The sequence below is a fragment of the Perognathus longimembris genome, chromosome 28 (genome assembly GCF_023159225.1).
Source record: "Perognathus longimembris pacificus isolate PPM17 chromosome 28, ASM2315922v1, whole genome shotgun sequence".
Lineage (NCBI taxonomy): Eukaryota > Metazoa > Chordata > Mammalia > Rodentia > Heteromyidae > Perognathus > Perognathus longimembris.
In genome coordinates, this window is record NC_063188.1 from 87,873,241 (window position 1) to 87,899,381 (window position 26,141).

The window sequence follows — 26,141 nt, forward strand, 5'->3', positions numbered from 1 at the left end:
TTAAACTCGGGGCCTGGGTGTTTTATCTGAGCTTTTGTGCACAAGGTTAGGGCTCTACCACCTGAGTCACTGTGCCACTTCAGTTTTTTAATATATATTTTTAATGTTTCTTTTTTTTCTTGTTTTAATTTTCTTTTTTGTTTATATGGTACTGCGGAATTGAACCCAGGGCCTCATGTATGCTAGGCAAGCACTCTGCCATTAAGCCACATTCCCAGCCCACCACTGGAGAAAAGAGTCTTATATAGACTTTTCTGCCCAGGCTGGCTTTGAACCACGATCCTCAGATCTCAGCCCCCTGAATAGCTAGGATTACAGGCAGGAGCCAGTGGCACCTAGCTAGGCAACATACTTTGATAGAAAAGAATTTTTCTCACAAATGTCCTCTCTTTTATTTTCTATTATTTTCTTCAAACTACTTACCTGTTTCGGTGGATAGTCTTGTTCGAGTGCTTCTTTTCTCAAAAATCATGCTTAAGGATTTCCCTTGCAACAAAGGCAAGTACTGAAAATTGAGGACAAAATTAAGTTAAAATGAAAAACATTATACATCCAATATCAAGGTTTGTTTCAAAAACATTTGGTACACTAATAGAAAATGTAGACTAATAAAATCACTGTTTCTGAATATGCATAGCAAGTATGAAGATTTAAGTTCAAACGCCTGTTCTGCCAAAGAAAGTAAATTTAATTCCAGTATCTTGCAAAGATACCAGGAATACTACAGTTTTAGGCTAGTCCAAACAAAAAATATGAATGAGACCTCCATCTCTCTCAACAACAAAAAAAGGTGCACACAATGATGTGTATCTGTCATAACAGCTATGCAGAAAGGTGTAAACAGGAAGATCTTGTCCAGGCTAGCAAATATATACAAGTTCATACTTGAAAAATAACTAGTGACCAAAAGGGATTGGAGCATGGCTCAAGTGAGAGAGCACCTGCCTAGCAATCACAAGTTCTTGAGTTCAAGCCCTAGTAACTGCCAAAAAGTGTTTTTTCATGTTCAATATAAATGCCGAAATGGAACAGTAACGCTCACAGCTTATCGATATGTAATTAGAAAGTAATATTAATTATTCCAGGTTCAGTCTGGGCACTCATTCTATTCTAGAGCATAAAATTACACACTAGAACCATTGTCTCATTTAACTGCACTGAAATCCTTCATTAAATTTTCAATGATCTGAAGCTGTGTGGCTCAGAGGTGTTTTCTCAGCTAGAAGCATGCTAGTCTGTTTTGACATGGGACAAGATTCCTACTCAAGTCATTGATAAAGCTTCAGTACTACCACTTCACATTCTTTACACATTCTCATGGGAGAAAGCACAAAGGCTTTGTTTCTGGAAATGATATAAAACAATAAGAATGTGGGCGGGTGAGGTCCTTCCGCCTTTCTCTTGGTGGAATTCTTGATGGAAGGAGTTCTGCTCTCCTGCCAGCTAACCTTAAACAGTGTGAACTGGGGAGACTTTTTTTCTCATTCCAGTTGTTCAATAAGAGTGGAGTGACTGTCTTCTATCTGTTGTTCACAAGTTGGAGACCCTAGCCAACTAGATAAGGAAATTGAGGCTTGTGTCAAACATTCTCAAACTGCAATCCACTCTTGGAAAAGCATTTGATCTCACTTGGAATACAAAACTGCTTTCACAATTAAGTAGTCTAAATGAAGCTACTGCATTAATTAAGCCTGTTTCAAGCATAAATTGCTGAAAATGCAGAATAATGCTTACAGCTAAGCACCATATCCCATTTCTTCCCCTCATTGGCAACCATTTTATTGTTCCTTTGCTAATCTGAATGCTTTTTTAAGCACCATATCACTGTGAATTGTTGTATTATTCTAATGATCCTATATCTGATATGTACCCAGAACTAAAACTTGCTGGGAAGAAAAAATATATCATCCTTATTTTTTAGCTTGATGGAAAATATACAAAGAAGGGGTATATAAAAAGAAAATCTTTCCAGACAAATGATTCCTTAGGTTTTGATCTCATTAATAATGAATTTTAGCATTCCACATGAAAGAAGTGCAATGGCTTGTCACAAAATGACTGATTTTTATGCTTTTTTATATGCCTGTCCATTCAACAATAATCAATTATCGTGACTGTAAGGTTTCATTACATAGCTACTGTGTAGGAATTATAATACATTTCCTTTTTCTTGGGAAACACTGCCTCTGGAAAGGACTGATGGGTATTAATAGAAGATAAAGACAAAATGCAACATACTTCTCCTTTCTGTTTTATCCTAAATTTCAGATCAGCAGATAGCCATAACAGATATTTAATTTCTTCGCCTGTAAAGTCCTTTAGAGTGAGGAGGTCACGACCCTTCAGTTGGACTTCATTTTGTAGTGGCTTCTCACACCTACAGAAGAAAGGGAATAAAAGAGAGATGGGAATTTAAGGAAACAACCATTGTATGGTAGTTCATTGCCCTATTCCTGAAAGAAAACACAGCAAACCACTGGCAGCCTCATGTGTGTTTGTTGTTTACACGTTGAAACTGGGCTATGATTTACCTTTTACATAGCCAGAATTTTGAATGTTTGAGAGATACAATTTGTGCAATTAAATTGAATACCTATCCACTTGAACTAGCCCTATGAGTGGCTGTTACTTAGTTGTCATAAAACCTCAGGCAAGTTACTTAACCTCTCTGCATCTAAATTTCTCACCAAGAAAATGAATATAATAATCATGTAGCGGGCTGGGGATATAGCCTAGTGGCAAGAGTGCCTGCCTCGGATACACGAGGCCCTAGGTTCGATTCCCCAGCACCACATATACAGAAAACGGCCAGAAGCGGCGCTGTGGCTCAAGTGGCAGAGTGCTAGCCTTGAGCAGGAAGAAGCCAGGGACAGTGCTCAGGCCCTGAGTCCAAGGCCCAGGACTGGCCAAAAATAAATAAATAAAAAATAATCATGTAGCATCATTGTAAAGATGAAATGATTTAAAACACAAAATAGACAGTGTCTGGCCTATAATATACCTTTGGTAAACTGTAGCAGGGATTATTGAAATCACTAGACTATACAAGTAAGAAACGTAAGGCACAATAGAAAATCATTTAATTTTTCCTCTACTCCCCTTCAAACCTATTCCTTAAGACTTTTTGTTGTTCCTTGATGAAAACGCAATGAACCCTAGAGCTTCTCTAACATGCAGGAAAATTTAAAAGGACTCTGTGCATTTTACAGAGTCACAGTAAAATCATGTGACTCATTTTCTCTCCCAGCTCATATTTGGTTCTAGCTGGCTTCTTGTATGGGGGTAAAAGGGGGGAGCCATGAGCTGTTTAATATCAGTGTTGAATGTTTTTTGGGGGTTATTTTTTTGTTGTGGTGGTGATGTTTTGTGGGGTGGGGGGTTGGTCGGTCATGGGTCTTGAACTCTGGGCCTGGGCACTGTCCCTGAGCTCTTCAGCTCAAGGCTAGCGCTCTACCACTTGAGCCACAGAGCCACTTCCAGTTTTCTGGTAGTTAATTGAAGATAAGAGTCTCATGGACTTTCCTGCTTTGGCTGGCTTTGAACCACAATCCTCAGATCTCAGCCTCCTGAATAGCTAGGATTATAAGCATGAGTCATTGGCCTGGCCAGTGTAAGTGTATGAGGTTGACCCTTTCTCTTGGGGTCCTTTGACAAATCTCATCATCACTAAGAATCTCTTACAGCAGTTCTTTATGTAGACCATTACATTTTCTCTATCTCACTCATAGTAGTCATCCATTTGATAATGGAGACATAACTTTTCAGGTAGGAAATTTGAATTTACATAAGAATTTGGGATATGTATTTGCTTCTGATAATATTAATTCATGACATTAAGTAACACTTGGAATATACAAGTAATGATATGGTTGAAAAGTAAACACTTTGACTGATATTAATGAATTTTCAGGGTCTTGTTCTGGGGATCTACAAAACAAGGTTTTGTGTATCTGGCCTGCAATGGAGGCATGGTAGCTTAATCTCTACCAATTTACATCTTGGATAATTTAGAAAATAATTTTTCTTCTGGAATAAAATCTAAGCAATGTAGCACTGTAGGTGATAAACTCTTCTGAAACCACACCAACATTACTTTAAAAGCTGAATAATACTTTGCCACAAATCCCCACTCACTACATTTCAAGGCATTTGGAAATCATCACTACAACCATTCAGCATAACATCCATCTGCAACAGGAAAAATAATTTATGCACTAATTTGAAGATCTTATTTTTTGTCTAGAACTCAAGCTTAGATTTCTGGTTGCTTGAGAGGTCCATAAAAGCCTAGTTTCCAGACTGAATCCAAGATTTAAGAGTCATGGAGTTAGGAGGGTGGTGGGGAGGGTACAGAACTCAGGGAAAAAGGGTGAGAAAGTGCAACAGTGGAGCTGGACACTGAGGAAAGTGAACTATACAATTTGTAGGTGGCATCAGGGGGAGGGGCTGGGAGAGAATGAGGGAACAGAAGACACTGTACAAAAGGAAATATACTCATGACCTGCCTCATGTAGTTGTAATCCCTCTATACATCATCTTTATAATAATAATAAAGTAAATTAATTTTAAAAAGAGTCATGGAGGTAATTGGCTGTGGTCTAGTGTGTTGCTAAATCTGAAACCATCATAGGTTCCCAACTACTCTGGTAAAATATTTATTCTACTGGAAACAATGAGTAATAGGGATTCGTGAGATAACAGTACAATGACCTTGGCTCTACTGTATCTGCAGTGATCAAACCTAGAAGAGCAACAAGACAATCGAGTGGGACCAGTGTGTGTCCAAGTCTCTTGGACAAATTAAGTCCCCAGGATTCTTGGATATAAAACATGTAGAGAGAGATACCATACATGATGACACGCAAGTATATGAGGACTGGAGTAATTAACTAGAAAATATTTTTAAATAGACCTCTGCTGATGAAGAGGAGCATGCTGTTTATACCACTGAAAGATCATTAGAGCAGCCACCACCTTTCTGAATTCTGTCCAGGAGGTGGAGCAGGAAATGTTAGCTGGGGCGGGGGGGGGGGGGGGGGAGTTGTTTGTCATAGATATCAAGAACTAATCAGGGAATTTTATCACTGGAAGGAAAGCAGACACAATGGTCCTAGTTTAAATTTCTATCCTGTTTATTAGCTTCTCCTAGACTTCCCCCTTGGCTCCAAAATGAAGCTACCACATCTCATTCCCAAGCTACATAATAGAGAAAAGTAGAAGAGCCTCACAACTGGACCATGCTAAAATACCTCTGACACAAGCCCTTTTTTTATTTTCCTGGTTTTAACAAGCACTGTTGTGCTTGTGGCTGATAAACCCATACTCAAAGCAGCCAGGCTATAGAGCATGTATCACTAGGAGGCAGCTGACTCTCTGGCTTACAAGGGCTAGACTCCAGGCCTAAGCTACTACCTTATCCTTCCTATGAAGTATTTGGTGTTCTTGAATACAAGAAATAAACCAGAGGGCTGGGAATATGGCTTAGTGGCAAGAGTGCTTGCCTCGTATACATGAAGCCCTGGGTTCGATTCCCCAGCACCACATATATAGAAAACGGCCAGAAGTGGCGCTGTGGCTCAAGTGGCAGAGTGCTAGCCTTGAGCAAAAAGAAGCTAGGGACAATGCTCAGGCCCTGAGTCCAAGCCCAGGACTGGCAAAAAAAAAAAAAAAAGAAAAAAGAAATAAACCAGAAGTAAACAACAACTCACTATGCAAACCATACCTAAATCACATTATCATTCTTGAGATCACGCATAATAGAGAGGATGTAATACTGGGGACACAATGGGAATCACTTATTGATTTTCCATCAAGAATATCAAGATGATGGATATGCTAATTACTCTGAGTAGATCACTACCCAATATATACATGAATGAAAAACCCACTTTTGTACCTCATATATACAAATACTGTATCAATCAATAAAATAGAATAAAGATTAAAATTGTCATTTGCAATCTGATTAGAGCCAGAGCCTTTGAAAAAGACAGGATTTGTTCCTCATAGTAACTGTATTCTGTTTAGAAAAAAAGATTAACTACAGAAGTTTCTTAACCTCAAATCAACTAAATGCTAAGAAAATAAATCACGGCAATAATAGATTCTTGTTTTAGCTTTAGCCAAATATCTTCATAGGGGGCTGGGAATATGGCCTAGTGGTAAAGTCCTCGTCTTGTATACATGAAGCCCTGGGTTCGATTCCTCAGCACCACGTATATAGAAAAAGCCAGAAGTGGCGCTGTGGCTCAAGTCGCCCAGTGCTAGCCTTGAGCAAAAAGAAGCCAGGGACAGTGCTCAGGCCCTGAGTTCAAGCCCCACGACTGGCTAAAAAAAAAAAAAAATCAAATATCTTCATAGCCAGAAAATGAAAGCATAATGAAGTATTTGCAGAAGGAAGTCTTTCATTGCTAGAGTCTTTGTTTCCAAATTTGATCAATTGTTTGGGGGATAGGGAAGACTTGGATGTGTTCTCTGGTAAATGTGGTCAGTTAGAAACTGACTTTGCTGGAGTAGGAAAAAAATTCAGCTTTAAATGGTATTCTTGTCCCTGTGGAGAATTTGATATAAAAACTTTAGCTTCTGGAGGTATATGGGAGGGCCAATGGGCCTTATGACTTAGATTTGGATGATTTTTTTAGCCTTGTATTAATGTGAGTTATGGGCTGGGAATATGGCCTAGTGGTAAAGTGCTTGCCTTGTATACATGAAGCCCAGAGTTTGATTCCTTGGCACCACCTAAATAGAAAAAGCCATAAGTGTTGCTGTGGCTCAAGTGGTAGAGTGCTAGCCTTGAGCAAAAAGAAGCCAGGGACAGTGCTCAGGCCCTAAGTTCAAGCCCCAGAACTGGCAAAAACGAAGCAAAACAATGTGAGAGTTATGACATCCTTTCTTATTTTTTTCTTTATTGACATGTTTTCAATATACCTAAAATGGACGTTGCACAAGGGTATATTGGGCAACCTAATCAAGTGGGAGGGATTAAAGCAATCAGAATAGTAGAATGAAAAACTCTGTTTATTTTAGTGGTTTTGTCCAGTTATAGGAAAAAGCTATGACCTTGACAAGGTCATTAGCCATTTCTGGCCTCAATTTCCTTTGTGAGAAATTAAGAAAGTGGGGCTAGGGGCTGGGGATATGGCCTAGTGGCAAGAGAGCTTGCCTCATATACATGAGGCCCTGGGTTCGATTCCCCAGCACCACATATACAGAAAACGGCCAGAAGTGGCGCTGTGGCTCAAGTGGCAGAGTGCTAGCCTTGAGCAAAAAGAAGCCAGGGACAGTGTTCAGGCCCTGAGTCCAAGGCCCAGGACTGGCCAAAAAAAAAAAAAGAAAAGAAAAGAAAAGAAAGAAAGTGGGGCTAGGATTGTGGCTTACACATAGAGTGCTTGCCTAGCATGTGTAAAGCACTGGGTTCAATTCCTCAGTACCATATAAACAGAAAAAGCTGGAAGTGGCGCTGTGGCTTAAGTGGTAGAGTACTAGCCTTGAGCAAAAGAAGCTCAGGGACAGTGCCCAGACCCATAGTTAAGTCCCACGATTGACCAAAAAAAAGGCATTCGTTTTAAGTTTTGACATAAAATGTTAGGCTGAAGGCCTGAGACTAAGAAGCTATGGCTCCTTTTTAGTTAATCACTAAATTATTTTTTTAAACCCACAGCATTTCTTTCATGTTGACCAAAGGAAACCCCAAGTCCATATTCCAGTCTTGGTCCTAAGCCTAGTATGATTTTCTGAAATTACTCAGAGCCTGTCTTCTTCGTGCTCAACACTAGCACTCTACCACTTGAGCCACAGTGCCACTTCTGGCTTTTTCTGTATATGTGGTGCTGAGGAATCGAACCCAGGCCTTCATGTATGCAAGGTAACCACTCTATCTCTAGATATTCCCAACCCAAATATATAATGCTTTTAAAAGGCATTCATTGGCAGTGTGCCGGTGGCTCATGCCTGCAATCTTAGCTACTTGGGAGGCTGAGATCTGAGGATCACGGTTCATAGCCAGCCCTGGCAGGAAGGTCCTTGAGACTCTTATCTCCAATTAATCACCAGAAAACCAGAAGTGGCTTTGTGGCTCAAGTGGTAGAACACTAGTCTTGAGTTGAAGAGCTCAGGGACAGTACCCAGGCCCAAAGTTAAGCCCCACGATTGACAGGAAAAAAAAGCATTCATTTTAAGTTTTGACATAAAATATGACTAATCAAAAGGCACTGTTAGGGCTGGGAATATGGCCTAGTGTAAAGTTCTCATCTCGTATACATGAAGCCCTGGGTTCAATTCTTCAGCACCATATAAATAGGAAAAAAAAAAAGCCGGAAGTGGCTCTGTGGCTCAAGTGGCAGAGTGCCTTGAGCAAAAAGAAGCCAGGGACAGCGCTCAGGCCCTGAGTTCAGGCCCAGGACTGGCAACAGAAAAAAAGTAAACTAAACAAAAGGCACTGTTAGGGTGGTGTTCAGAAAGGGAGGGAGGGAAGATGAACAAAGGCAATCATACTATTCAATATATACTACATAAATGACCTATGTAACTTGTGGACAGAGGGGAAACTGGGAGAAAGTATAAAGAGGGGTGACATTGTCCAAAAAAAGAAATGTTCTCATTAGCTCGCTTATGAATGGTAGCCTCTACAGTTAACACCTTAATAATAACAATAAAATGACTAAGAGTTTTAAAAAGCACTGTTTTCTTTCCTCTATACAATAGCATGGATGGCCTGTAATCACTTCATCTGTGTATCCATGTGTGTGGATGCACTTACGGGCAGACGGGATGGAAGGAAAAATAATAAGCTATGTGAGTCCTTATAGAAGTCTGGAATGAAATACCTGAAAACCAGTCACCTCCGGCTCCAATCTATAACCTCCATAGAATTGGTTGGCTTAGCTCAATACTCTCTGAAGAAATTTCTATTTGTGAGATGAAATTGAACTGCACTTACAAATTGGTCTTCTCTGATAAAGAAAATGATTTTTTAGTGGCTTCTTTAAAAGCTCTAAGTGGTTTCCCTAATAGACAACAAATCATAAGATACTATTATCCAAACACAGATGGGCTCCTGAGCCCTGTTGTGAGATGGAATGTCTGAAAATTGGGTGTTTGCACCAGTCTTGGTGTCTGATCCTATTGATTTTGTAAAAAAAAGAAAAAAAAGAAAGAAATTAATTGACTACAAATGATTGATCCTGGAATCTTATATAGATGACTTCAGCCTCACATTAACTGTTATTTCATCATGGGCATTGCAACATGACTGCTCACTTCCAAACTGTGCAATTGCAGTTTTGTGGCACTGCCAAGCCCTATTTATTTGGTATTATTTTCTAGTGGTAAACTCACACAATATGTTGTATAAGTGCCTCCCATGTTCCCCAAAAGATGAAAACAAGGAAAAGAACTCAAAGGTTAGGGGATGGCTGAAAATCAGAGTAAAAGCATAATACAAAATTGCCAGGATGCTTTTGTCTTTCAAAGAGTTTGTGGTTAGGTTGTTTTAAAGATCAGCAATTTTGAGTTTGCCTACCAGGCAGGCAATGTGTTTAAATAACACCACAGGGGAGAAAAATACCCATACTACCTGAGAACATCATGCCAAAAGTATTTCAATGTTTGTTAGTTACATCTTTGTCACAGTAACAAAACCCTAACATGAACAACTTCATGGAGGCAAGGAAAGCTTGTGTGAGCTCACAATTTCAGAGGTTTTAGTACATCTTGGCAGGCAGGGGAGCCAGGGGAGGGGTCACAGAGGAAGGAAGGAGGGAGGGAGGGAGGGAGAGACAGAGAGACAGAGTGAGAGCAAGAGGATTCCATCCAGTCTCCAGCATATAGGATGCTGCTGCCCCATATTCATTTTCAAAGGGGTCTGCCCCCTCAGTTAGTCCTTAATCTCTGGAAACAGATACATTCAAAGCCATGCTTTACTAATCACGGAGGCCCCTTTCAATTCAATCAAATCCACAAAGATGTTATCTTATTCCTCCACACAGACATGTGATTAAATTTCTTACTATAGGAGTGACTGCAGGCTTTCATATTTTCAAATAGTAAGCATAGGTCTGTGCTAATTTACTATATTTTGCTTCAGTGTCCATTCACTGTGAGTAAAAGCTAGTCAGGAGTTTTAAAAATGTAGTCTGTCTACATTTCTCTGTCTACACAGACCAGAAAATATTAATACGCTACTTGGAAGAGGTGTTACTTGCAAAATTTAATAGGCAAAAATTGAAAAAAATCATACATCACTATAATTTTCCAAGAATTCTGTAAATTTGAAGCTTTGATTAGTATTTATTCGAGTATTTTCACCACAGTAAATTTTCTGTTAAAAAACTATGAAATAGTTTCAGAAGGTAGCTTAGTGGTACTTACCTAGTATCCATGAAGCCCTGGATTTGATTCCTCAGTAGCGCATAAACAGAAAAATCTGGAAATGGTGCTGTGGCTCAAGTGGTAGAGCTCTAGCCTTGAGGAAAAGAAGCTCAGGGACAATGCCCAGGCTCTGAGTTCAAGCCCCAAGACTAGCAAAAAGGAACAACGAACCCTAGTCTTTAGCTTTATAGGTTTTAGTCACATTATCTCATTCATTATCACTAGACTGTTAACTTATTTACTACTATATCTCCAACATCTTGCATAGGGGCTCAATGAAGTCTGGGTTAATTTTGAACCACCCAGTAATGAAAGTAGAGCAAATAGTATCTTTTTCCATTATACAGGTAAAGCAACATTGCAGAAAAGTTTAGTGACTTGTTCAAAGTCATATAGCTAGTAGTAACACCAGGCCTATAATCTACTTCTTTAGACTTCAAAACCTGATTTTTTTCCCCCTCTAGATTCTTAGATTATAGGGTCCAAATCTGGCACTAATTGTTAAATCTCCATGGGCTTAATTTCCCCTTATCTATACAATAACCCATTATTCCATGGATTTGAGGTCTCACTCTAGACTAATACTATGAGTATAATTAAAATATCATTTGCAAGATTATTTTGCCTTCTGAGAACCTTATGTTCACTGAAGAAGTGGTATTAATGGTGGATTTGAGAGAACTTAGGGCTTCAGATGATCCAGAGAAGAGAGGCCCAGGATTACTGTCACATATCTGTATCTTAATAGTGGAAGAAGTTTTCAGACTAGAATCTTCCTTTAGGAAGTTGGGGGATATTTAGAGAAAGTACTGCTATGCTCATTACATAAAAAGCTCTTTTGTAGCAGCTTTGTAATTATTTATTTGCTATTTGGAGTCTTTTAGGGAACTGATTTGTTCTGACACCCTAAGTTGTTTTCTAGCAAGCTCAAATACAAGCTGAAAACCCTGTGTAAATTAGTACCTCTAATTTCCTGCAGCAAGTTGCTTGTTTAAAATGTACACAAATGGAAGATGTCAAGAACATTTAGTCTGTTGTACCTGCCATGGTTAGTTACCCTCTCCCACCAGAGTGCACGGTAAAATCTGATTACCGAAGGACTAAGAAATGAAAACTGGCCTGGAATTACAGATAGTTGTCTCATATAGGAGGTGATTGTGACACTATAGTCTGCAGAAGAAGGCTTTTGGTGGCTACACTCCTCTGCAGAGTGTAAATTCATTTATCATCATGCTTCTTAAATCAGAAACAAATCATTGTCACTTACCGAAAATGTCGAACCATGAAATGGTGACCATTTCTACGAACTGCATTGTTCAACAGGCTCCTCAAATTAAACATCTTCTTTTTTTCTAGTGAAAAGGCTGAGTCTTTGTTCTTGAAAACTCCACAGCAGATCAGCAGTGAGGCCCCCTGAAAGCTAAGAATGCTTTGATTACAGAGAGGGAACAAAGGTCTTACCATCCATCAACTACCTTATCAGCTCGACCTGATTAGAGATTCAACAGGGCAGGGCACTGGGGGCATTTGAACTTTAAGCTTTAACTCCACTGTTGTGGCTTTGGTTTTTTAGTTTGGTTTTTTTTTTTTTTTTTTTGCATCTAGCCTCCTCATTTTTCATAATGCATTTCTGCTGTCACATGCTTGTATAAAATCAGTTGACAAGAACCCATTGAGCATATAATATATGCAAGGCACTGCAGTTCTGACTGCTGTGAAAGTACATAGAAATAACTCATTCAGAAAATGTGACTTGGCAGTGCAAAACCCCAGATGTAGATGTGACAGCCCTGAGTATTCCCACTGATTGCACTTCCCTACTTCTCAGTTCCAGCTTTATCACAAAAGCAAATAGACAGAGGTTGGTCTGGGAGCTTTGTGTGTGTGTGTTTGTGTGTGTGTGTGTGTGTGTGTGTGTGTGTGTGTGTGTGTGTGTGTGTGACAGGAAGCTAGAGAGTGATAGGAGAATGAAAAAGAAAGATCTCAGTCCAGAGCTCTTCACCAAGTTGCAGATGCCTACTGATTCTAGCAGGAGCTCAGAGATGGTAGAAATATATGGAAGGGAGGCTCTATGCTGATTCCCAGCAGCCTCTCTAGATCATGGAGGGGCCATCTGCTACTTTACATTCACTCCCTTATCCACAGCTATGTTTTCAAAGTCTATTCTGTGTATGACACTGAGCTAGACGGAATTTCAGAGAAGGAAATGATCTCATTTTGCAGGGCCTACATTTCAATAAGAATGATAAAATCTGAAAATAAATGTCCATAAAATAAGCCCATAGGAGAGGTCCAGATAAAGCTGTTCTGCTTCCTGGAGAAATCAGGAAGGGGGGGGCAGAGGGAAAAGAGGAAGGAGCTGCCTCCTCTGTTAGACTCATATGACTTAGCAAATGCAGAAAAGCATTTGCTAGATTTTAGAATGCAAACATATGTTACTAAAATACCAACTATATGCTGGGATCTAGGTGGCTTATGCCCATAATCTTAGCTATTTGAGAGACTGAGATGAAGAGGCTTGTAGTTTGAGAACAGCCTGGGCAGAAAACTTCACCAGACCTCTTTTTCATCCAGTAGCTGGATGCATTAGTGCCCATTATCTCAAGGTACATGGGAGGCTGAGATTGAGAGGATCACAATTCCAAGCTAGTCTGAGCATAAAAGTCCATCTCTGCAGAGGGAAGAAGCCAGACACAATAGAATGTACCTGTCATCTCAGCAAAGACAGGAAGCCTAAATCAGGGAACTCAGGTACCACTTAGGCAGGAAAGTGAGACCCTGTTCTAAAAATAACCATCAAGAAACAGGGCTAGGGCTTAGTGGTAGAGTGCCTAGCATGTAGGAAGCCCTGAGTTGGATTCATCAGTACCACATAAACAGAAAAAGCAGGAAGTGGCACTGTGGCTCAAGAGGTAGAGTGCTAGCTTTGAGCAAAAGAAGCTCAAAGACAGCACCCAAGCCCTGAGTTCAAGCCCCAGGACTGGCAAAAGGAAAAAAGGAAAAAGAAACAGGGCTAGATGCAGAACTCCATGATATAGTGCCAGCCTTACAAGCATGAGGACCTGAGTTCAAAATCATAGTACTGACAAAAACCCCTATTGATATTTCAGAAATAGAGATGGTTTTGTGTTCATAACTAATATGATAGGGAAATAGATCATGATACTGTTCCCTTCCATTTATGGAGAATAAAGTGGGATACAGAGAAGGGTTTCCAAACCTCTACCAAATCTACGGTTCTGGAAATAATATTCCAAGCAAAGAGACCTGCTTGGGAAAGCAGAGAAAGTAGGATGAATATGCCAAATATATGGCTGCTTTGTAGGAAAAGACAGTAAGCCATCTTTAAGGAAACTAAACAGGGCCAGTTGTTTTGGCAACATTGCTCACATGACATAGGGAAGAAAAGGAATATAAGGAATTTGAAGGGGAAAAGGCTAAGCCCCAAGGTAAGTAAAGAGCTCCCGTCTTCATTCCATTATCCTCAATAAAATGTAAGCAAACAACTCAAGAAAAACTGGGGCCAGATGCTCACACTTATAATCTAAGGCTGAGATCTATGGATCTAGCCAGCTCTGGTAGAAAAGTGTGAGATTCCTATCGCCAATTAACTATCAGAAAACTGGAAGGGGAGCTGTGGCTCCAAGTAGTGAAGCAAAATAGTTCTGGGACAGCACCCAGGCCCTGAGTTCAAGCCCCATGATCCATAAAAAAAAGAAGAAAAATGCCTGGGGAGAATTCAATAACTGTAGTTTCATGCCAGAGAACATCCCAAAGTACCATGCGGAGACAGTCACGTACAGGAGAAGGAGGCTTATAAGGAGGTTTATTGGTGGGGCCATCTTCCCCATGGAAGAGAGAGCAATAGGGCATTTGTTCCCATCCAGGTGACTCCTTGTAACTCAGGGGCTAGAGGTGGGAGGTAGGTCTGGGCGGAGACCTGGAGGAACTGATAGGAGCGAAGGGAGAGTTATTTGTGAAGGAGTGGGAGAAGCTGAGGACCTGATAGGGAGGGAATGCGAACCGGCAACTGTGATGTCAAAGCAACTCATAGATTCTCCTAATTCTGTGGGAATTAGCCGGAGGTGACTAGGACAAACTGAAACCACATATATAAAGATGGAAAAGGAGACGTGACACCATAAGTAGGTTGATAGGAAAGGCAATTTCACTGAATCTCAAGACAGGATACATTCATGGACTTCTTGAGAAGGACATCATAAACCAGCTTGCTTCTACTGATTGAGCCTGTTCTGCTGGTGGAGCCTGCTTACTTATGGGTTTTTAAGTTTTAAACACTCAAGTTACCTGTCCCTCCACCCCACCCCCACCCCACCCCACCCCCATGGTTTCTCTAAGTTGGTTTCAACTGCTGTGTTTGGCCCCCTAATAGTTTCTAATGTTCACCAAGCCTTCTATTTTTATTTTTCTCTGCCACCAAAAATAGTTGTCTGAGGAGGGTGGTGGGAGAAAAAGAGGGAGAAGGGAGGATAAGTGTCTTTTCATGTGGATTTCATCATTTGAAATGACTTTAGGATACATCTGTTTCTCTCTTTGGTCCCACACATCCTAGCCAAGGGAGAGAGTCTTGATACCTGTTCCTTTGTTTCAGACCATTAGGAATCACCTCTGCACAATCCCCACAGTGTCCACAAACTTAGCTTGACTTCAATCAGCTCCCACCACAGGCATTGGGCATTAGATGGGATTCCTAGAGGAGGTGGCACTGGTCTTTGATGAGTTGTAAAAATTGGGAAATGTTCAAAATGGAAGGAAACCTCAAGAGATCTTAGAGCAAAGGAAGCAAAAGATGATTTTGGTTAACTCCAAAAACTTACCAGAAAGCGGGATAAAAGGGAGCCTTGTCAACTTCAATTTTAGGTCTCTTTTTTTGTTGTTTGATGTTGGTTGTGGGGCTTGAACTCGGGGTCTAGGGACTATCTTTTGCTCAAGGCTAGTGTCCTGTCACTCTGAGCCACATCTCCACTTCCTGTTTTCTGGTGATTAATTGGAGATAAGGGTCTCATGGACTTTCCTGCCCAGAGTGGCTTCAAACCATGATCTTCAGATCTCAGCCTCCTGAGTAGCTAGGATTACAGGCGTGAGCCACCAGAGCCCAGCATGTGTCTGTCTTATTAGGGTAGTGAACCACTGGTCTTAGGGCCATCTAAGGCCCACAATATCATTTGATATATGAAGGGACAGACAGTGCTCTTCTTGGGTTTCTCATTAGCTGCCAGTGGCCATCTGCCTGTATTAATAATTTTGTATGGCCTGTGGATGGTGTCATAAATATCCAAATGGCCTTCTGCAGCAAAAAGCAGAAATATTCTCCACTCCTTCTCTCTTGCAGGGGCTATTCAGTCATCTTTGAATCCAGGAAGAACAGGATTAATGGATAAGTATCCTAGACAAGAGATTCAACTACCCTCTGCCAGACAGCAATGATTCGTATTTTAAGAAATCTCACCCTGCCAGGTGCCAGTGGCTCAGGCCTGTAACCCTACCTACTCAGGAGGCTGAGATCTGAGGATCAAGGTTCAAAGTCAGCCCTGGCAGAAAAGTTCCATAAAACTCTTATCTCCAATTAACTGTTCAAAAAGCGGAAGTGGCACTGTGGCTTAAGTGGTAGAGCACTAGCCTTGAGCTAAGGAGCTCAGGAACAGCACCCAGGCCCTGAGTTGAAGCCCAACAAGCCACAATAAAGAAAGCCCATTCTGATCAATCCTGACTACCAAATAACCTAGAGCTACCATACAAGACCACCAAAACACACCAGGAGGGCTGGGAATATGGCCTAGTGGTAAAGTGCTCACCTCATATACAAAACACACCAGGATTGGGACTCCTTAATACATACCTCTTGGAAGTGGCAATTTAAAAAATGCTTTATCTGGAACTATAAATGAACCACCACGCATGTGCATGTACCCTTTGATCTGGGCCATGTCACTTTACAATCACCTTGAGCTCTTGGAAATCCCTAATTCACCAATAACCATCTTCTGACAAAAAGTGAACAAGCCGGAAGCTCAGGACAGACCAACCACTAGACAGTTTGTTCCAGTTCTGCTCATGTGGAGAGTGAGAACTCCTCCTCCAGAGATTAAAATGGAGATAATGCTCAAGGGACTGCTTTTTTTCTCTTTCTTTTCTCTTTCTTTTCTTCTTTTCCCTCCCTCCCTCCCTCCCTCCCTCCCTCCCTCCCTCCCTCCCTCCCTCCCTCCCTTTCCTTACCAGTCCTGGGGCTTGGATTCAGGATCTGAGCACTGTCCCTGGCTTCTTTTTGCTCAAGCCTAGCACTCTACCTCTTGAGCCACAGCAACACTTCGGCTTTTTCTGTTTATATGGTGCTGAGGAATGGAACCCAGGGCTTCATGCATGCTAGGCAGGCACTCTACCACTAAGCCACATTCCCAGCCCTTTATACTCCTTACCCCCAACTCTATTTAAACTAAGGCAAACGTCTGTAACCCTGTGAAAGAGACCACCACTCAGTCTTCAGGCAGAAAGAGAAAAGATACTGAAGACATTCCACAGTGCTGTCTTTGCATGGCTGCCTTGAAATCTCCTTTCTCTACCCTTTACCATGTGTCTTAGCGGGTAGTAGCTAGAACTTCTGGGGTTTTGACTTGGGGTCTAAAAACTTGGTCCCCGGGGCTAGGAATGTGGCCTAGTGGTAGAGTGCTTGCCTCGTATACATGAAGCCCTGGGTTTGATTCCTCAGCACCGCATATACAGAGAAAGCAGGAAGTGGTGCTCTGGCTCAAGTGGTAGAGTGCTAGCCTTGAGCAAAAAGAAGCTCAGGGACAGTGCTCAGACCCTGAGTTCAAGCATCAGTACTGGCAAAGTAAAAAGATTTTCCCATAATTGAACACATGCAGCAGTAGTACTCACTAGGCACTATGTTGAAAATGAGCTATACAACTTGTAGGAAGGGACAGAAGGGGAAAACTGAGCGATAGTGAGGGAAGGGGTAACATTATTCAAATAGAAATATAGCCTTTACCTAACTTATGTAAGTGTAACTGTTAGTATTTCCCCCACCTCTGTTCCTCAGCCACTCCCACTAGCCCCCAGCTCCACCTGTACTTGAACTTCCTGCCCTAGAGCTATAATTGTCCACTACCACTCTTCCCTATGAAAGAATTCATTCATGAGGTGCTGGTGGCACCTAGTTATTCTGGAGGCTGAGATCTGAGGATGATGGTTCTAAGCCAGCCTGGGCAAGAAAGTCCATTAGACTCTTATCTCCAATTACCACCAGAAAACTGGAAGTGGCCCTGTGGCTTAAGTTGTAGAGCACTAGACTTGAGCTGAGGAGCTCAGGAACAGCACCCAGGCCCAGAGTTCAAGTCCCAAGACTGATTAAATTCATTGATAGGTGGTTTAGCACTGCACAGGAACGGGCAATAAGAGATAAATTCAAATGATAATGGTAAAAGAAATCACGGGGCTGGGAATGTGGCTTAGTGGTAGAGTGCTTGCCTAACATGCATGAAGCCCTGGGTTAGATTCCTCAGAACCATGTAAACAGAAAAAGCCAGAAGTGTTGCTGTGGCTCAAGAGGTAGACTGCTAGCCTTGAGCAAAAAGAAGCCAGGGACAGTGCTCAGGCCCTGAGTCCCAAGCCCCAGGTGTGGCAAAAAAAGAAGAAGAAGAAGAAGAAGAAGAAATCACCCATGAGCTGGCTATATTTTTCTCTCCATATGTATATATGTCACTCAAGGAGCTCCTGATTTACAGATCTAATAATTACTTTTCAATTAACAGATGGCAAATCTATTTAGAGTTTGACTGAAAATATTGATTTAGGGATGTTTTCTTTCTATGTCATTACTAAGCATTTGTCCAAACAGGCAGGCTGTAAGGGAAATTGTGAAATCAGCAAAAATAATCTCAACTCCCTTCTCTACCATACACTTTAGACATTTGAAAAAGTAGTTAGAGGGGTTGGGAATATGGCCTAGTGGCAAGAGTGCTTGCCTCCTATACATGAAGCCCTGGGTTCGATTCCTCAGCACTACATATATACAAAAAGGCCAGAAGTGGTGCTGTGGCTCAAGTGGTAGAGTGCTAGCCTTGAGCAAAAAGAAGCCAGGGACAGTGCTCAGGCCCTGAGTCCAAGCCCCAGGACTGGCAAAAAAGAAAAAGTAGTAGCTCCATCACCCCCAAGATCAAATTCTGAACAGAGTAAGAAATGCTAATCATTAAATTTAAGTGTAAAATGTCTTCTTTTGTCAAATAGACCAACTTGCCATTGAAGTCATTCTCCTGTTAACCATTTACTCTGGCACCTTTTACGTAAAGCTTAGAATTTTCCAGAGCACTGAAAGGAAAAAAGAATATCAAGTTTTCATATCTCATTCTTTTTATTTTGTGATCAGGTAAATTTTTGCACAGCAGACAAAATTAGAAACTGCATAGAAGGATATAAGAGATTGGGAAAGGGTAAATAAATATAGTGAATGATAGAATTTATATCAGAGGCAGATAATGTGCAAAGGATGAGTTCTCTTTCCAGGGTACTGGTTAAGGGTATTGGTTAAGTTCTCACTCTGAGTCCTAGGGCACTCTCTTTTCCCATAGGCTGATTCCAATCCCTCCCCCTTGGAAATGCCGAGGTCAAATTGTGGATAAGGGAGATTAGCAGACCAAAGGCTATCAGGCATTAAAGCAAACAGGGAAATCACAGAGGTTCAAAGTTTATTAGTGTTCCAACAATGATACCTTGTTTGGCCTGAATCTGCCGGACACCAGTGATCCAGGCTCTGTGAGATGCTTGGCATTCCTTCTTGCTGAAAAGAGTTTAGTCTAGTGCTGCTGTCCTAGCAATAATTTCCATGACAGTATTCTTCCCTTGGAGTCCAGGACATATGTCCTCAAAAGTCAGTTTCCCACTTGTACAATTAATTGATGCTAATAAAAATGTGCAGAAAACAAGCTACTGCTAGGGACTGGAGCCAATATTCATCATTAGATACCTTACTTAGTAAGTACAAGGCCCTGAGTTCAAACCATCAAATTTTTTTTTAAAAAAAACTTCTAGCTCTTGGTGAAATCTGGAATCATCTCTATTGTTGATACTCCTCTCCAAATTCTGCTTAGACATTCTCTTGACCTGCTCTTGTGTTATAAGGCCAAATCTGCCAAGGTTCTGTTCTTTCCTTCCTTAAGCTATTGGTTAAACACAGACTTAATCTCCTAAAGTTATTCCACTAGAAACATTTCTGTGGCCTACAAAAAATGAGACTGAGAGGCTGGGAATGTGGCTTAGCAGTAGAGTGCTTGCCTAGCATGCTTGAAGTCCTGGGTTCAATTCTTCAGTACCACATGAACAGAAAAAGCTGGAAGTGGCACTGTGGCTTAAGTGGTAGAGTGCTAGCCTTGAACAAAAGAAGCTCAGGGACAATGGTCAGGCCCTGAGTTCAAGCCCAAGACTGACAAAAAAAATGGGACTGATCCAGGTTCAAGAGTATAAAAGTATGAAAATCTTTTGTCTACCAATATGAAAGAGAAACAAAAGCTTTTCCTAGAGCTGTATTGAATATTTGAAGGTTGACTTATGAAAACTAGGCACTCTCTCATGACTGGTTTTGTCTTCCAGAGTTCTTCCACTAGAGCTCCCAAGCCAACCTCCATTTAACTCAAAGTATTGTTACTCAAACCACTAGAAAAACAATGTAAGAAGCTTTAATCCAAGGATTTTAGAGTTATCGGTTGGAGAACTATTCAACAAATTACTCAGCCTCTCACTTTCTTCCTCTGTTAACTATTGCACTACCAGCTCCTACTATAGCTTTCTTGTGACGATAAGTGTGATAATGGATTACAGAGAACTGTATCACAGTACCTAGTTCAGTGCTCAAAGAATAGTAACTTTTTTTTGCCTGTCTTGGGGCTTGAACTCTGACCCTGGGCGCTGTACCTGAGCTTCTTTTGCTCAAGGTTTACACAACTTGAGCCACAACACAACTTCCAGCTTTTTCTGAGTAGTTTACTGGGGATAACAGTGCCTCGGCCTTTACTGCCTGGGCTGGATTTTACTACCTGGGCTGGCTTCAAACTGTGATTCTCATATCTCAGCCTTCTGAGTAGTTAGCTAGAATTACAGGTGTGCACCTCTGGTGCCCAGCTTGAATTTTTCTTCTTCTCTGTCTTTTTTTGTTTTTTGCTGGTCAAGCCTCAGCGCTGTACCTGAGCCTCTTTGTGCTCAAGGCTAGTACTCTACTGCTTGAGCCACAGTGAGAATTCTAGCTTTTCTGAGTAGTTTATTGGTGATAAGTCTCATAGACTTTCTTTCCTGGATTGGCTTTGAACTTTGATCTTCAGATCTCAGCCTCCTGAGTAGCTAGGATTACAGGCCTGAGCCACCAGACCCACTTTTGATAACTACTATCAGTACATGTGATACGAGCCCCTACCTCTGGCCTGTTTGTTGGCCTGTCACTTTCCTTGTAATTAAAAGTAATGAGGTGCTGTGCTTTTTTCATCTACTCTTTCTAATTATATTGAAAATATCACTTCCTATCATATCACTGTCCTCTAAGCTAGGAAAAAGAAAGGAAAAAATTAAATTTTCCTTATTAAGTATCCTTTCTCTATTTCCCATAAATTCTGTGGAAACTAAGAACTTTGATCTCTGTGAGTACATCAACTGCCAAACATTGCAACTTTCTAATCTTTTATTGTCCTTCTGTGACCCTGTCTTATTATCCTACCAATCCCCTTTTCAATAGAAATGAGGTAAGATAATTAATGATTGTTAAGTGCTTCAGCAACAAAACACTCTATAAAATTCCAGGATGGAGTATTGCCTTCCAGTGTAAAAAAGTATAATAAAAATGGATCTTAAAGTCTCTTCTATATTGTGGCCACTGCTCCTTTTTGTCCAGTGAAAATTTACAATTATTTAGGGCCTGCTTATTCAAAGCAGCAAAAGACATGAAAATTATCCAGTAAGTCATTGTAAATTGAGGAACTTCTGCCAACTAACAATATGTGCAAAAGAAATATGAACAGGGGACTAGGAATGTAGCTTAGTTGAGTGTGTGCCTAGCATGCATGACGGCCTAGGTTCAATTCCTCAGTACCACATAAACAGAAAAAGCCACAAGTGGCACAAGTGGTAGAGTGCTAGCTTTGAGCAAAAGAAGCTTGAGGACACTGTCCAGGCCCTGAGATACAGCCCCAGGGCTGGCAAAAAAACAAAAACAAAAACAGGTGAATGTCACATGAATTTCAGTAAAGGAGTATGGGATAGGGTTCAGTGATATCAGTAGAAACAAGTGCATTTTCCCCCTCATGGAATTTACAAGATCTATTGCTGAAATGCAACTCCTAGGCATTTACCCAAATAGTCACAAGCAAGGCCACACTAAAGCTACAAGCACATTATGTTCATTGCAGCATTATTTACCACAGCTAAAATATAGAACCAACTCAGATGCCCCTCAGTAGAAATGGATTGAGAAAATATGGTATATATACACAATGGAATTCTAGGTTCCATCAGAAACAATGACATCACATCATTGGTAACAAAATAGAAAGACTTGGAAAAAATCATATTAAGGGGCTGGGAATGTGGCCTAGTGGTAGAGTGCTTGCCCAGCATGCAAGAAGTCCTGGGTTGGATTCCTCAGCATCACATAAACAGAAAAAGCCACAAGTGGTACTGTAGCTCAAGTGGTAGAGTGCTAGCCTTGGAAAAAAAGAAGACAGGGACAGTGCTCAGGTCCTGAGTTCGAGCCCCAGGACTGGCAAAAAAAAAATCATATTAAATGAACTAAGACATACCCAAAGAAATGTAGGCTCCATTTTTTCCTTCATTTGTAATAATTGAGATATGTCTAGGTAAACCTAGGAAAGGATCACAATAGCTCAATAGCTATGTACCTATTGAAAGCATAGGTATCGGCCATCCCAGAGGACCATGCAGAGATAATCACAGGCAGGAGAAGAAGGTTCATAAGGAGGTTTATTAGTGGGACCATGGTTCCCACGGGAGAGGGAGCTACATGGTGTCTGCACCTTATCCAGGTGGCAGCTTTTCTCTCTGGGGGTCTTTATGCCTTCAAGCATAAGGTGGGAGGTGCTCCGCCTGCCCCTCAGGTATCATCAGCCAAGGGCGGAGTCATATTGCCAAAGGGCAGAGCTTATGGGGGGGGGCATCTATGAGCTTACAGTGAGTAGGAGTGGATCATTAGTGGATCATGGGTGGATCTGGGGGCTAGTGGGAGGAAAAAGGACCTGAGGCTAGGGAAATGCTAACACCTATGACCATACAAAATTATGCTAATCGAAATGAACTATAAGACATGGAAACAAGAGGGTTTTTGTTTGTTTTTGTTCTTTTTTTAATGTAGTGTGTGAATTTATTATTTTTTTCTTTTTTTTTCTTTTGTTTATCCCCTGTTGTCACTGTTTTTTATTTTGGTACTCTGTGTCTTGTATATACATTTATCTGATTTGGAGACGGGAAAGGAAATAACAAAATGGTGAGACAAACAACAAAGGGTGAACCAATGCAAGAGTGATACTCACAAGACTCTGTGTTGGAAATGAAACTTACTAACTTACAACTTGGGGAGTTGAGGGGTGGGGAGAGGGAAAGTGGGAGAAAAATGAAGGAGGGGTAATAATGTTCAACAAGAAATGTACTCATTACATCTGGGTGCTGGTGGCTCATGTCTGTAACCCTAGCTACTCAGGAGGCTGAGATCTGAGGATTGCAGTTCAAAGCCAGCCCAGGAAGGAAAGTCTGTAAGACTCTTATCTCCCATTAACCACCAGAAAGCCAGAAGTGGCACTGTAGCTCAAGTGGTAGAGTGCTAGCCTTGAGCCAAAGAGCTCAGGAACAGTGCCCAGACCCAGAGTTCAAGCCCCAGGACCGACAAAAAAAAGAGAGAAAAAAGAAATGTACTCGTTTTCTTACCTATGTAACTGTAACCCCTCTGTACAACACCTTTACAATAAAATTAAATTAAAATAATTATATGAATAATACTTTACACACACATATAAAATTTTGCTGGTATGGCCACAGATATTCTGTGTTTGCTTAATTAGAAGAAACTACTTTAGACAATGTGGAGTGCTGATTACTTCTTCCTGTGATCTAAATTTAAATTATTATTTGAGAATCCCACTGGGCCGATATAACTCACTCATGAAGGCAGGTATAGATGGAGAGGCAGTAAACACTGACCTATTGCAGCACATACTGTCATATGTGATTGAAAAAATACAATTTGTATTGAATAGGCATTGTTTATATCAAGATAAGGTCTAGATATTTAAGGCATGCATTTGTTCTTATGCGCCATGCATCAAAGCAGTAGGATATTCCCGAGAGAGGGTAAACAATGCGGGTAACCTATCCCTAAGAAGGGGGCAAAGGGTAAGTACATTGTTCAGTTTAGAAGGAACAATTGTATCAACTTACAGTGAAAGCTATTTGCTACTTGTCCTAGTTCATTCCAAGTGGAATAGTATATTAAAGTTGCCAGAGGTAACTGCTATACCTGGAAGCCTACCTTGTTTTCCTGTGTTTGAAGAAACTCGGGGACTTTAGTAAAACACAAGGAGGGATGTAAAGAATGTGGTTTTAATTGGAGGGCATGAAAGATTTGCTACCAAGGATTCAAAGCCATCTGGGAACCAAATTCATATAAAAGTATTGTACTCACCACACTTTTCAACATTTTCTATACTAGTTTCTTCTTTTCTTCATTCTTTCACTGCCCTTTGAGTTGACAAAGTAATGTTGGCACCTGACACTGTTCCTTAACTTTATTAAGTGACTATAATTAAAAGTTATTTGCATCCAATTATTTGCTTATCTTCTTCTTTGATTGTGCTTTCTCTTTTCATCAATACCAATTTTAGCTTCATTTAATCAAAGTGGTAGAATAATTAGATAGATAAGAGATTTAAACTAAAGCCCATACATCAATCTTGATAAGACCCTAAGACTTCCTGGAATAGCAATTTTCTTTGTCATTGTTCTCCCTAAGATTTACCTGGATTTTCATGTGTATTTTAAATGGGTAGAGAAGTTATCAAAAGAATTATTAAAATCAACAACAAATGTGAAATATAAACATTAAATAAATATGTAGACTCTGTTACAGAGAGAAGCTTCATATTCAATGAGAAACTGGATCAAAAAATCATTTGAATCAATTCATTAAAGATCTCAGTCTATACATTTATTAAACTCTCAATGAGAGCATAGTTTCTTCCTTACCAGATTCATGAGATGTCTGGAATCATAGAGTGTTAAACACAGATGGACTCAATAACTTAAACCAGCTCTCTCCTCAAGAACAATGGAGAGGCACAGTGTCTTTCTCCAAAGCAGGTAAAAAAAAAGAGAAAGCAAGTGTTAAGAGAGATAGAGGGGCTGGGGATATAGCCTAGTGGCAAGAGTGCCTGCCTCGGATACACGAGGCTCTAGGTTCGATTCCCCAGCACCACATATACAGAAAACGGCCAGAAGTGGCACTGTGGCTCAAGTGGCAGAGTGCTAGCCTTGAGCGGGAAGAAGCCAGGGACAGTGCTCAGGCCCTGAGTCCAAGGCCCAGGACTGGCCAAAAAAAAAAAAGAGAGAGATAGAAAATAACTTCTGGACTCCTAATGAAAGTGCTTTACTACTGATTGAAAGAAGAGTTTACATTACCCAGCATTCAGGTGCCTATTCTACAGTTAAGGGTGTGTGTGTGTGTGTGTGTGTGTGTGTGTGTGTGTGTGTTGGCAGTACTACAGTCTCAACTCAGGGCTTACTGCTTGTTAGGTAAACATTGTCCCACTTGAGTAATGTCCCCAGACTTTGTTTTTCTTTTCTTTAGTTATTTTTTTAGGGAAAGTAGATGTTGAGCATCTTATTGCTATTATCCTACTGTAGCTTCCTGTGTAACAAGGGTTTTGCTAATACCACCATGCCTTATTGCTTTTCAAAAACAATTTTTTTACCAGTCATTGAGTCCTGAACTCAGGGCCTGGGCATTGCCCCTGAGCTTCTCTCTCTTTCTCTTTCTTTCTTTCTTCCTTCCTTCCTTCCTTTCTTTCTTTCTTTCTCTTTTGCTTTCTTTCTTCCTTCCTTCCTTCCTTCCTTCCTTCCTTCCTTCCTTCCTTCCTTCCTTTCTTTCTTTCTTTCTTTCTTTCTTTCTTTCTTTCCTTTCCTTTCTTTCTTTCTTTCTTTTCTTCTTTCTTTCTTTCTTTCTTTCTTTCTTTCTTTCTTTCTTTCTTTCTTTCTTTCTTTCTTTCTCTTTTTCTCACTTTCTTTCTTTTTTGCCAGTCCTGGGCTTTGGACTCATGGCCTGGGCACTGTCCCTGGCTTCTTTTTGCTCAAGGCTAGCACTCTGCCACTTGAGCCACAGCACCACTTCCGGCTTTTTCTATAAATGTGGTGCTGGGTAATTGAACCCAGGGCTTCATGTATACGAGGCAAGCACTCTTGCCACTAGGCCATATTCCCAGCCCGCCTTATTGGTTATTGATTAAGGTGTGACCTCATTAATGTTCTTCCCTAGCTAGCCTGGGATTGCAGTCCTCCTGATCCCTTCTTCTTAAGTAGCTGAGATTACAAGTGTGTGCCACCATACTCAGCCTATCAAGTGTCTTAATGTAAAGTCTTACTCCCCTGGGACTCTCTACTACTGGTAAAACCAGGTTATCAGCACCTGATTTTATAAATGCACCCACTTGGGATTTTGAATCTTGAATTACTAAAGTAAAAGAGCCAATGAGATGAGCTTCACAATGCTGTTA

The 26,141-nt window shown here is 40.8% G+C and overlaps 1 protein-coding gene across 1 annotated transcript in view; it reads right to left on the reverse strand.

Moving 5' to 3' along the window:
- Positions 1 to 11,755, reverse strand: part of Otc (ornithine transcarbamylase) — a 57,156-nt gene extending 45,401 nt beyond the window's left edge. Inside the window, exons 1-3 of the mRNA XM_048336335.1 lie at positions 11,636 to 11,755; positions 2,239 to 2,377; positions 424 to 505 (exon numbers count right to left, since the gene is read on the reverse strand). Of these exons, the coding sequence (XP_048192292.1) occupies positions 424 to 505; positions 2,239 to 2,377; positions 11,636 to 11,709 (295 nt within the window). The 5' untranslated portion in view covers positions 11,710 to 11,755. The remainder of the gene's footprint in view (positions 1 to 423; positions 506 to 2,238; positions 2,378 to 11,635) is intronic.
- Between the last annotated feature and the right edge of the window lie 14,386 nt (positions 11,756 to 26,141).